The sequence below is a fragment of the Rhea pennata genome, chromosome 25 (assembly GCF_028389875.1).
Source record: "Rhea pennata isolate bPtePen1 chromosome 25, bPtePen1.pri, whole genome shotgun sequence".
Classification (NCBI taxonomy): Eukaryota; Metazoa; Chordata; class Aves; order Rheiformes; family Rheidae; genus Rhea; species Rhea pennata.
Window position 1 is genome coordinate 5,835,233 of NC_084687.1, and position 13,235 is coordinate 5,848,467.

At 43.6% G+C, this 13,235-nt stretch overlaps 2 protein-coding genes across 6 annotated transcripts in view; one reads left to right on the forward strand and one right to left on the reverse strand.

Annotated features, from left to right (window-relative positions):
- Window positions 1–2,883: 2,883 nt before the first annotated feature.
- Window positions 2,884–6,049, reverse strand: FAM72A (family with sequence similarity 72 member A). The gene is made up of 4 exons (XM_062595087.1): window positions 5,898–6,049; window positions 5,049–5,126; window positions 3,830–3,954; window positions 2,884–2,978 (listed from the first exon to the last, which is right to left on the reverse strand). Exons 1-4 carry the CDS (start codon window positions 6,047–6,049, stop codon window positions 2,884–2,886), a joined length of 450 nt encoding a protein of 149 aa, XP_062451071.1.
- A 475-nt stretch (window positions 6,050–6,524) lies between these two features.
- SRGAP2 (SLIT-ROBO Rho GTPase activating protein 2) overlaps window positions 6,525–13,235 on the forward strand; it is a 113,767-nt gene continuing 107,056 nt past the window's right edge. For all 5 annotated transcript variants that reach the window (XM_062594769.1, XM_062594770.1, XM_062594772.1 and 2 more), the window contains exons 1-2: window positions 6,525–6,604; window positions 7,459–7,991. In XM_062594769.1, the coding sequence (XP_062450753.1) occupies window positions 7,925–7,991 (67 nt within the window). In that variant the 5' untranslated portion in view covers window positions 6,525–6,604; window positions 7,459–7,924. The remainder of the gene's footprint in view (window positions 6,605–7,458; window positions 7,992–13,235) is intronic.

Genomic DNA, 13,235 nt, shown 5'->3' on the forward strand with positions numbered 1-13,235 from the left:
GGGGCCTGTGACCCAAAGTTATTCAACCTCAATGGCTTTTTGGAATTACAATTTCAAATGTTTTTTATGTTAAGTCTGTGACCCTGAACCTGCAAGTCTATACTATACAATATCTTATAGCAGCAGAGCTGTTGTGAATGGGCCTGGCAGATGCATGACAGATGAGTACCTTGTGGCAGACACAATGATATGGGCAGCAAGGCAAATTGCATTAACTTCAACTATACTATTAGTGCCAGGAGACTCTGGAAGTCTTGTAACTTTTTTTTTTGACATTGAGTCTAAAACTTGAGACCCTTTGCCTGATGTTCAATCCTATTTGAATTAAACTAGACCTGATTAGATTATTGCAGTTTCAATTATTTGCCTTGTGTACCTTAATGAGCAGAAGAGAAAAGCCTTAGGATGTGGTTCCTGTTTTTTGGCGTTTGGTTTCATTGGTTGCATAGAGAAGATCACAAGCTTTCAGTGTAAAAAGTCCTTAACAAAGATGACAACAGCTATGCAGCTTATCTATATTAGACTGACAATACTTCTAGCAGGAAGGGGGATCCTGCTGATCCCTTTCATTCTGGAAGCTATGTTTTAATGTTCACTGTTATTATATCAAATGCCTTGTAACCTTAACCTCCTAAATGACTTGATCCTGGGGTTGTGATACAACATGCATGTCCTGTATGGTTGGGTTAAAGTACAAAGCACAAAACCAGATCAGTATTTCTGGTAACCTCCTATCTATTTAATATTATGCCTATCAATTTAAGCCTGTCTTTATGCAAGGTGATCCTTGGAAACTTAAAGGACAGTTAAGGCTGTGTGATCTGGGAGTAATATTTTACAACAAGCTGCTTATTCTGTTCTTCCCATTTCATATAGAAAGAACAGAAGGAGCCCTAGATGCAATTAGCTTGTTTGGCAACTTTCAGAAAAGCTGGAACAATACAATGTAAACAAGCATCACCTCTACAACTACTTCATCCTCAAAAAAAAAAAAAAGAGTTGGCTCATTCTTTATTTCAAGCTGATGTCTAGTTGAGATGAACTAGCTCATACAGGCCCATGTAATATAGTTTATAGAACTTCCAGTTTGTGCTTTTGCTGCTTATGGTCACAAGAGAATTATTGATTTGTTGAGAAGAAATTAGTTTTGTATTTCTCCAGAGGTAAGGAGAGCGCTACAGTCAGTCAGTGCTGCCACAGAATTGACTCAGTTATGAAGCTAAGTTTTGGGAAGCTTAAAAATGACAAGTGCTAAACTTGCAACAAAGTGGAATTATATTATGGGACTTATTCAAAATATTGTTACCTGTACTCTAAGCTTACAAATTCTGTCACCTTGCTAATGTAATGCTGCAGTCACATGATCTAATTCATACAGCATAGAAAACTACCAGGGTAAGATCTTGTGTTAAGCAAGAGTCAATTAACTAGACACCTTTTCAGTTGAGACTGAGATACTGGCAGGCTCTTTACCTAAAAAGAGTGACTGGTCTCTAAAAACAAAATGAGTAGTGAGAGTCTAATTATTCAATGAGTTAGTTTCAGTACAAGATGTTTCATTGTTTTGATTATCCAACTGGTATCATTGCACACTTATTACAGCACAGAAAGGTACCTAGTCTGAAACTCTCATTTAATGAGCAGACATAACACATGGCACATACACACGAAACTACACACATGCACATATACAAATACTTAAATATGGAAGAGGTAGTACCATTAAGAAATACATAATATACAGTAAAAAAATAACACAATTCAGCCTTTGCCACAGCGCTTCAAAGCAGCACAAGAGGCTAAACCATTTCTTCAGTATCAATCTGAGTTTAAGAATATATTCTATTACGATTGTAACTTTAATTTTCCAAAGCTAGTCCTTCAAGTGACTAGCTGAGGTGAACATTATTTTGTTCATAAACTAAACACTATGACTTTAACTCAGATAATCCATTACTTCTACAGGAATCAGGTTGTCTGTATGTTGCACTTCATAAGGCTAGGCATGAACACTGAATATCCAACTTCCGGGGTCTTTTCCTCTCTAGGAAGATATCCATTCACATCATTTGAATTCTTTTTGAAGGGATTTCTATCACTTAAGGAAAATACACAACTGGATGGATTTTTATTGCTGACATTGAAAACTTAAGCTAAAGGATTACAGTAAAGTTAGGCATTAACTTCAGTATTGAAGGTCCATCAAGAAAAATGAAACTGATCTCTACTAAAACATGATCACAGAGGTACTGAAAGACAAAGATGGGAAGATGTGGTATGATGGCTCCCCAGTCACCCATTCAGGAGTATCCTAGCATGCCTTAAATAGTTAAACAACATGCTAACAGCAAGGGATCCAGATCATAGAGCCAAAGCTCCTGTACTTTAAGCCACTTTTTCAGCAGTTCTGTATACTCAAAAGAAGTTCTAGGCAAGGATCTAGTGATCTCAAGCAAAGTTCCTTTAGAGCATCATGGTTGACTATTAATATTTCTAAGCTGTGTTTATAGTGACTGGAAAATATGGCCACATGAACACTGTTTTAGGGAAGAAAAAGAGTACAAGTAAAAAATATCCACTGTTAAGGCTTCACAGAGAAAACAAACCAGGCTTCAGAATTTCTGATCCGGACAGGCAGATGGCATGTACAAAAGAATTGGATCTGACTAGGGAGTGTCTTTGATCAGAATGATACATATGGGCAGGAGCAAGAGCCTAAGAGACTACAGTGAAACAGGAAGATATCTCTCTTAGCATTGTTTTCCAGATTACCTGGTTTCCTATATTTTTGAGCTCTGGGTCAGTAGGAAAACAGAAAACAAAGGAAAACATGCAAAAGAAACAATGCAGTATAACAAGGGAAGACACTGAAGTAAATAACATTTATCTGATATACTCCTCCTCAGAGATGCATGATGTATCTTCATCTGTGCTTTCCTCCAAATCTGGCAAGTTGCCCCAGAGCAATACATTCACACCTGGTGGGAGGGAAGTAAGAGAGGAGGAAGAAAAGTTTTTGGCTTGTGACCTGACTTCAGTTGCACAACTCTATTTTTAGAGAAAATAACTGCTCTTGTATTGCAAAAGACTCAAGTCAAGTTCAGGTTAAATAGATCTGGACTGTTTCCTATTTTCCCTCCAAAGTGATCTGCTAAATGTTGTTTAAGTCCTTGCCCACAGATGTATTCATGTAGCTATTTGATAATCCCCTCATGCCTGACTTATTTCTTCTAATGCATTGATCTGAAACACAGGTGACACTGAAAGGTTTAGACAATAAGTTAATCTCATGCACAAGGAAGAAATGATTTGTCAGAATACTATGCACCCCTGAGAACAAGGCAAATGATGCTAGACACTTGGCAGCAAAACAACATGCATCTGATTTAAAGCAACTAACATGAGCTGTAACTTCAGCTTGAGCTAATAGGAACTGAGTTATAGGGTCAGAATGACAATGACTCATCCAGAAGGAGTGCCCCTTGGACAGCTGCCTGATAGCATAGTAAAGCTATACATACTACTATAAATAGCAGCTTGTGGCTGTTGTTTATACTAGTTAAAATGCTTCAGAAAATTCTGACTTCTGCTCACAAAGGAGAATGGGAAGTTCTCTGTAACTTTCCAAGTGGAGATTAATCTTCTTTTACAAAGCTGCTACAACGGCCTCCCATAAAGAAATTTGCTAGATTGGCAATGAAGTAACACTTGCCTTATCCTTCCATATGTTGTACTCCTTCCATATGCTTTAACTATATCGGGATGCCACATTAAAAAAGAGGACTTGGAATACAACACTTCAGGGAAGAGGAAAGAAATGATTCCTTACCAGAAGAATCTAGTCTGTTGATGCCAAAGACTGCTTGGCTATGAAACATCCAGAAGTGGCCATTATTACAGGACAGCAGGCAAGGTTTGCATGGAGAAATCACGTGATAACCTACAATGTTACCACTAGAAAGACAAGTGAAATAATGAGCAACGCAATTGCTAACAAAAAGCTAGTTGTTGGTTTTCCATCTTGGACTAACGTTAAATAGCTGCTGTACTAGACAGATTGTTATGTAATGCTCCTATGTTGATAAAGATAAGGGAACATTATTAAACAAGCATCTCAAATATTTAAAAGAACATCTGTCAAGAGTTACAAAATATCTAAGTTTAGATCTTTGGCACAGAAAACTACTTTGTAACCTGAATTGTGTAATCTAAAGTAGTTTTCGTATCAACCATCCAATTTTTAAAAGGCCAGCGACTCTGCTGGAATCTATGTAGAAGTGCTTCAGCACGCGTGTACAATGCATCTTTACAGAAGTGCTGTGTCTGAAAGAAAGTATCAGAAGTAGCAGTATTGAGACTGAGAATACCAAAGCCTTATCTGCTCTCTTAGGTTAAAACCTAGCATGATAGGTCTCCTACTTTCTCAGTCATACGCTCTAGTGCTATTTTCATTTCTCTACTTCTGCCTGAAACAAAATAGTGTATTCCTACCACACACTCTGTATTTAAATCTGAGCAAGGTAAAAATCTTGATTATTAGCATCCTTTTAAATAACTCCAAATGAAATATGTTACCAGAGTTGTTGTTTTGAATCTTAAATATCATGCATTAATAAAAAGGATAAGAGAACTCCAAGAACTTTAGTGACAGCATCTTCCATCTGCTAGTGACAACTAAATCTGCCAAGAGGATGTTCTATTAATTAGAATGAGTAACTACTACTTACTGTAGCCTTATTCACACAATTATCTCTGTGTTGAAGCAGATACTTAATCAGGCAGGTGGCATGCAAGCTTTCCTGTACACTCAGGCTATTGACAAGGTTGTCACACTTCCACTTGGGGCTTGCACAGAAATAGACTGGCAGCCATGCCCAGAAGCAGTGGGCTGAGCTACTGAGCAGCATGAAATTTGAAACAGGGAGTGCAATCTGTTCATTCATTCCTTAACTCTTGCACTGCAGTAGTCAATAGTAAGAAGTTAAGTAGTATTGCTGCAGTGCATGCATGTTTGAGCAGGAGTTAGGATTACTGAGTGACATCCTTACCATTTTAAACATGCGATGTTCTTCAGTTTGCACTTGCAGATTTCAGTGAAATAGCAGCTTCCAATGAAGTCAACAGTACTGGATGGAAAGAAAATGGTAATGCAAAAGTTTAAATTAGCTATAATTACAGATTTAAGTTTTTGTTGTGGCTTCAGATTGTATTATCAGACTTGTAGCTTCAATCTTGTATTTTCTTTAAACTTACTGAAGAGCACATAAGTGCTTTTTCCTACCTGTCACCAGCTAGCCTCTCATGGAAACAAGAAGATACCTTGAGATGTTACATTGATGCATCACGAGTCCTCTGAAAATAGCCTGGAAAGCACTGCTCTGAGCGTTTCCCCACTCCCACCTGCAAGGGCCTGGCCGCTGCTTGCAGCGCTTTATCAGTCACAAACCTGATTTGAGACATCGTCCTTGTTCCTGGCAAATCTCAGCTCTAGAATGAGGCTAGGACGGTGAGAAGCAAGCCTGCGGTATCCTGCCTCTCTTTTTTAACCTACATTTTCACACGAATGTGCCATTTTGCAATCTTATTTTCTTAGCTTTACCCGTACTTTGGCAGTGTTATTTCCCTGCCGTTCGAATACCGCTGCGGGAAGGCGGGGGGCCGTCCTGGGGCAGGAGCGGGCCTGCGCTCCCCGCCACGCTGCTCCTTGCCTGTGCGAGGGGACTCGGCCCGCTCTGCTGCTCCTGCGCCCTGGCTGGGATTCGGAGCCGCGGCGCTGAGCTGGACGGAACCCGGCGAGTTTCTTTGCGGGCCGGACGCCGCCGAGGGGCCGCGCCGGCTCCCCTCAGGGGCCGCGGCGGGGGGGGGGGGGGGCGGGGGCGGCCGGCGCTGGCGCTTACCCCGAGGGAGGGATGTCGGTGGAGTAGAGGTCGACGTCGGTGTCCGCCAGCAGCGCGGCCTTCATGCCCCGCGAGCTCAGCACCTGCTGGCAGAAGCGGCAGCACAGCACAGCCACGCTCCGCTCCTCGAAGGTGCAGCCGCTGCCCGACATGGCGCGGCCGCGGCCGCCGTCAACGTCCACGCTCCGGCCTGTCAGTTTGAATTCCCGACCTCGGCCCCGCATTGGGCAGCGGTCTCCCCGCCCCCCCGTTCTGATTGGAGGAGGCCCGCGCTGGGCGTAGCCCCTCTGCCCTGTCGCTGTTGCAGGAGTCCGGCGGCACCGCCCCTGGCGTTTGGATATTGGTGGAGCGGCGCTCCCTGCCCTGCTCTCATTGGTCCAGCCGGGATACTTTTGCATAACTCGCCCCGCCCCTGCGCAGTCCTTGGGGGAGGGCGTTCCTGCGCTCTGCCTAGCCCCGCCCACCCCGGTGTGGCGGGGCGGTGCTAGAGGGAGAAGCGGCGGCAGGAGGGGGCGGGTCCCGTTGGGGAGGTGGAACGGCGTGGTTGGCTGGGGCTCTTGTCGATCCCGACCGGTGGGCTTCGCCGATTGGGCGAAAGGCGGCGGGGCGGGGCGGCGGCGGGCTGGCGAAGGGGGAACCGGGCGGCGGGCGCCAGCGCCCGGAGGACGCCCGGCTGCGGGAGGCGGCGGCGGTTCCGCAGCGCCCAGGTAATCGCCCCGCCTGGCGTGGTCCGGTCCGGCCCGGCCCGGCCCAGACCAACCCGGCCCGGCCGCGGGTCTCCCCGCCGGGGGCCGCCGCCCGCGCCCGCCCCGCCCGCCGCCCCTCAGCGCGGCCCCCAGGCGGGGCGCGGGGCCGCCTCGCCGCTGCGGGGGCCCCGCCGCCGCCGCCGCCTCATTGTTCCTCCCGGGCGGGGTGCGGGTCCCGCTCGCCGCTGGTTATTTCTCGCGCGTCTCCCGGGGGTGTCCGCTGGCAGCGGTTTGCAGCCTCGCCCCCTTTCCCCCCCCCCCCAAAAAATAGAGATTTTTTTTCAAAAAAAAAAAAAAAAAAAGAAAAAAAAGGCGGAGACGGGGGAAAAGTTGTGTCCTGACGTCCCCCTGCGGGGACACCGCATCTGCCTCGCGCATGCCGGGCTGCGGGGCGGCTTTGACGCCGCTGCCCGCGGGCTGAGGAGAGCGAGCGGCCGCAGTCAGCACGGGAACGTGCGGAAAAAAACATCAAAAACCCTTAAAAAAAACCCTCCCCCCCCCCCCCCAAGCCGGAGCTGCGGCGCGTGTGGCCCCCGCACGCCGCGGCTCTGCCCTGCGCTCCCGCGGAGCGGGCGGGTTTGGCGCTGCCCCGGCGGCGCTGCGCGCTCCCCGGGGCGGCCTCCGCGCCGCCCCCCGGCTGCGCGCGGGCCTTCCCCGGCTCCCGCCGTCCGGAGCCCCTCGCTCCGGGGAGAGGGCCGGGAGCGATGTCGGGGCGGGTTTTCTTTCAGGCGCCGATTTTGGGGCCGCGTATCTTGCGGCTGCGGGCTGCGATCTCTGATTTTCTAAATAAATACGCGTATATTTTGCATTTGCAGGCAAACAGGCGAAAGAAAACGACCATTTAGCCTTCGTTTCTGCTCTCATTTGGGATTTGATCTGCATCATCTCTGAGCCCATTAAAAAAAAATAATAATAACCAAACCCACACAAAACATGTTGTGCGGAAGGACTTCCACTCCCTGGCTGCGCTATTAACGTTTGCAATCAGGAAGAGCCTTTGGAGGCTGCAGGATCTCGTAGTCTGATGCTGCTGCTAAAGGTTTTGGTGCAGGGAGACGAAACTGCTGCCTCTTCCATCCACTGATCCCTGAACATCTGCATGTTCCTGCTGCTGTGCTCTGTCTCACACCCTCTCTCCATGGACTGATTTTTTTTTTTTCTTTTTGTTTGGGGAGGACAAGAGGAAAATCAAGGCGTTACACTGAGAGGAGCAAGATTGCATTTCTATATTGTATTCTGGTGGATCTGTTTGGAGGCTAACCTTTTTTTGGAAGAGAAAACATGACGTCGCCAGCTAAATTCAAAAAGGATAAGGAGATCATAGCTGAATATGATACTCAAGTTAAAGGTAGGAATCGTTTTATTTTCATCTATTTCATTACTGCAGTCCTGACTTGCAAATGTAGGAGTTTACAGTAGATATTTGGGTGGGGAAAGGGGAAACCATTTGCAGATTGCCTGGAATTTGCAGGGCTTTCTCATAATGCAGTGCCGTATAGGATTTGCAGTGCTTTTTCTCTCCCTCCATGGGGTGGGTTCCTGCTATGGTGTTGCTGTTTTAAGCTATCCCAGTAAGGGATTTTTTTTACTGAATACAACAAATCTTTGGGATCTGCGTTTGAAGCACAAGAACTGGTTGATTGCTTTTTAATCCTCCTTCTATCATAGAGAATTTTTAAAAAAATCTGTGTAGTGTCAGAAGTACATATTTCACTTGGTAGGGTGGGGGCCTCTGCTTAGGGTCCTTTTAAAGCGATTTGTGCTAGAAAGTTCCATCTTTCAGATTTTGTTCTTGGTCAGTCCATAATGTTACTGCCTGCTTTTTTTCTTGAGTATAACACCTGAAGGTTGCATTTTGTGTGTGTGCACATGCATGTATGTATATAATTAAATAAAGGTAATGCATCTTGTAACAGTGGTATTCCAATCATCATAAGAAAGGTAATAAGGAGTCAGAGGCATATTTGTAATGATAATGCAAATATTCTGCAGAATTCAGTTGGCTGGGTTTCTGAATATCATGTGCCCTGGGTAAAAAAGGCTGGTGAAATGTCTGCATAGCTGCTTATGCTTGCAAAGTTTTCAAGATGACACTTATTTTCAAAAATAATTATTTCTTGTGTATGGCTTGATCTATTGCTGTTGTTGGAAGGTTATGAGATTTAGTGATTTATCTAATTGGTTAAAACTTGCTTGGTATGCTCATAGCATGCAAGAAAGATGGCCTTTGGGCAGGGTTGATTGAATTAAATCAATGCGATTAATAAAAAAAAATGGTGACTTAAATCTGAGTAGGAAATCTAGATTAAAACTGACAATTAAAACACTGTTTTGCAATTATGTACTTAGCTATTTTTCCTAGTTGTGAGGTTTTGTCTCTGGCTGCAAGTCATTAAAATATCATTCTACAAACAGATTCTACATTAAGCTTAGTACTGTATTTTGCTACCTAAAAGAAGTTTTGACATTTATATTAAAAAAAAACTTATTTGAGCAACTATAAAGATTAACAGATGTTTATTTATTTTTTTTTAATTTTAGCATTCTTAAAGCTAGAAATGGAGAACATTGTTTCCTCTTTACCATATTAGTTTCTATTCCTATTTCAGGCTGGTTTTGATGGAAATAGGAATTGAAGCCAGTGCTAAATTAGAGGTTTAATATTTTCTTTCATTACTACCCCTACACAAATGTGGATAATATATAGAAATAAATTTGTAGTCGCACAGTTTGGATTTAAGACAAAGAAATACTGATTACAGCTAGTGATTTGGGCACAATAACACAAACCAAGATTTTAGAATTAGTGGAGCTTACCTTCTTACCTCTCTTTTTTCATGTATTAGAGGAGGAAAAACTCCCCTTTCTGTAAAGTGACCAACAAGATGAGTAAAACTGAAGTGCGCCTTCCCTGTTTGGAGAGAGGCTCTTGCTGCCTAAACTTAGTTTACCACTTAAGGTACTTATGTAGAGGACTTGTCATTTCAGCCTGTGAACAAGGGCCCTAAAACAAGCTGCTGTAGTGGTGTGTGTATGTATATATATATATATATATATATAGTATTTTTGTCTTACAAATTATTTCTATCTGAAGTTGGATCAGTTTAAGAATAATGAATTGTCTTTAAATAGACCACTAGAAGCTGTGAGAAATGTGTTTCCTTCCTGAATTAGTTGTAAAGGTAGCTTTAAGTTTCTGGCATGATATTCAAACTTCTTGTACTTTAGCTCTGTCTGTAAACATCCCCTGGCACGCACACTGGCCACGAGGGATCCTATGAAGATTAATTCGATGGTGTCAGGGAACCCTTGTGCTGGAGACCGTAGAAACTGGTATTTTAAATCACTTGGCCTGCAGAAATGAGGTGCTGATTGATTTGGTGCCCTTTCCACGAGAGGGAGATATAGATGGGCTTTAACATTTCAAAGAGATGCGTGAAGGCGCGGTATCAATCATCCCCCCTTCTTCCTCGTCTCCTTCAGTTCCTTGCAAAATCCCAGGATGAAGCATCTTTTCTCCACCTGGCTTCGCCACCGCATTGTGCTGCTTTCTGTACAACGGAGATCTTCAGCAGTCTTAAATTCCAAGCTCTGGGGAGAGCCTTATAATAAGCTCTTCTTTAAATTTCATGAAACTTACTTACTTACCGTCTTATAAGTTGGGCAGTGATTTGGCAGTGTCAGAGTGGAAACTCTACTGGGAAATTCTTGTGAGCAGTAAGACCTCTTGCGCCTGTGGCGGGTATGCTGGTCTTGCCGCAGCGCTAGTACGACAGCGGGAAGATGAAGATGGTACTAAAGAAACCCTTAAAAGCCATGCTGAAATCCAGAGATCTGATACTGCCCAGTCATTCCTGTGGACCTTACGCAACAAATGTGTAATACCAAATTTTAGTGTCCTGATCAAGTTCTAACTCTGACATCAGGAACGGTTTAGGAATGATGTTACCTCTGATTATGGGTATTCGTTTGCTTTCTGCTGTATTTTGTAGTGATGCCACGAAGTGATCGTTGTGGGAGTGAGATGAATCAGGTGCTGGTATGTTGTATAAATTGTAACATATCATTTGTTGCTTTCAGATTCAGAAATTCTTTTTTTTTTTTTTTTTAATTGGCATTTAGAAACAATTCCCATTCTTTGCTGCGCTCCATTCAGAGGTAAAACTTTGGAAGCTGCATCTAGAGACTTCAGTTAAAACAATCCACAGATTTGTGTTCAGGCACTTTAACTTCACGGAATCACAGAGCGGTTGAGGTTGGCAGGGACCTCTGGAGATTGTCCAGTCCAACCCCCCTGCTCGAGCAGGGTCACCTAAAGCACGTTGCCCAGGATCCCATACAAGCAAGTTTTGAATATTTCTAGAGGAGGAGACTGCACAGCCTCTCTGGGCAACTTGTCCCGGTGCTCTGTCACTCTCTCAGTAAAGAAGTTCTTCCTCATATTCAGATGAAACTTTCTGTGTTTCAGTTTGTGCCCGCTGCCTCGTGTCCTGTCGCTGGGCAATACTGAAAAGAGTCTGGCCCCGTCCCCTTGACATCCTCCCTTCAGATACTGGGACACATTGAGATCCCCTCAGCCTTCCCTTCTCCAGGCTAAACAGGCCCAGGTCTCACAGCCTTTCCTCATGAGAGATGCTCCCGTCCCATCATCTTCGTAGTCCTATGCCAGACTCTCTCAGTAGTTCCATGTCTCTTTTGTACTGTGGACCCTAGAATTGGACACAGTAGCCCAGAATTGGAAACAGTAAATAACAATAATAATAATAATAATATAAACTTAAGTTATGACTAATAAAATGCCTGGGCTTTGTTTAAAAATTTAACTGTCTTAAGTTGTTAATCAAAAACTATTTAAAGGTTAGTACCAGTTTGTGATTAATAAGATCATAGTTATTCAAAACTTGATTTTCTGTTGCTGAATGAGCTTTAGTTTTTTGTAAAAGACATGTAGGGGGAGAGTGGTGTGCATGAGCGAAGGTTTTGTTCTCCCTTGGCTTTGGCGCCTATTAGTTTTTGTTCTCTTCTTCTAACAGCCAGTTCTTTACCTCTTTTGGGTTGAAGTTAGCTCTTTCTGTGGTTTGTGCGGGTGGCTAGTAATGGGGAGCAGAAGGAATCAATGTCAGGTTGAAATGAGTTTTTCTGAAGATGAAGGTGATTTGCCTCTTATGCTGTTGCACATAAAACTTACTGCCCAGTGGCTGGGGACGGAGAGCAATGTGTTTCTCAATTACTTGCATGCTGTATTTGAGAACATGCTTTGCAGTCTGTGGGTGCTAATGTAGTGTCCATCCTTGGAGGCTGTAGAGGATGTTGGACTGAATGTCCTCCTGAGATCTCTTCCAACCTGGTTTATCCTATGATTCTTTGATCTCCAGTATGTGGAGGTTCAAGAACGACCTTATTGCCCTATGCAGAAGTGAATTAACCACTTGAGATATCCAGACAGGATGGTTCTACTAAGCAACTGCACTGATGTACTGCTCGCTCTTGGAGTCTTCTGCATTTAGATGATCCAGACAAAGTCTCCAGCAACAGTAAAACTGATTGTCTTTGGGTGGTTGTACTACTGTGTACTTGAATATTTCATGCTGCTAGTGAAGAGAAGGGAGGTTGCAAGCATTGGTGCACACTTTTTGATGAGAATGCCACTGTCTTTGAGAAAGCCATGAAAATGGTTGTGTGTCTTGCAGTAGGAATTCCCTTGATGAGATGACATGAGGTCAGCAGGGGAGGGAAGTGTTGCTTTGATATGTTTCTGTACCATGTGCTCACAAAGATTACGAGTTCTGTGAAGCTGGAAAGTGAGATTCTGTGGTCTCCATATGGAGCCTTTGATATCTCAAGCTCATCCCCTTGTCTGGATTGTCTTTCCCAATTTCTTTGTGCAAGTTGTAATAAAGCAGAGATAATTAATTTATGCTGTGCAATGTGCTTCATGTAAGATTTGGACTCTGCCTATCTACGCTTGACCAAGGACTTCTAGGTTTTTTTTGTCTTATTTTGGCTTGGTTTAAATGTATTAAATTGGAATGTTCGTTTACTGAAGAAAGAAAAGCCAGTGATTTACCTTTTAATTTTTCCTTTTTTTTCTTCTCACATCCCATGAGAGCATTATAGTTAATTAGTTTGTAGAAAGCTTCAGTAAATAGCTTCATGCTTTGGGCTACAGAAATCTAATGCTGAAATTTTTAACAAAGCAATAGTTCATAAGCCACTTCAGTTTTCGAGAAGTAATCTCTAACAAAGGTTAAAAATGTGTCTTCTGGAAATCAATATGAAATACAGATGAGCTAATCCAAAGCAAAAGCCAGCACAGCACAAAACTGGCTGTGTGTTTATCTAGCTGAGTACCTCTCAAAACTAAGAGAAGAACGTGACAGAAAGAACTTTGGGCAAGTCTTCTCCAAGGTGCTGTTGATTTCAGGCTGCTCTTAGGTCTAAAACTTATTTTTTAGTATCTCCAAAATGGCTGATGAATTTCAAGTCCCTTTTTCTTCCATGTGCAGGATGGCTGATAGTTCACTTGATCAGATTGTGATTTTTTTACTTTAGCTGCTACTTGAAATTGGTAGGCATCTTGCTTATATGCTAT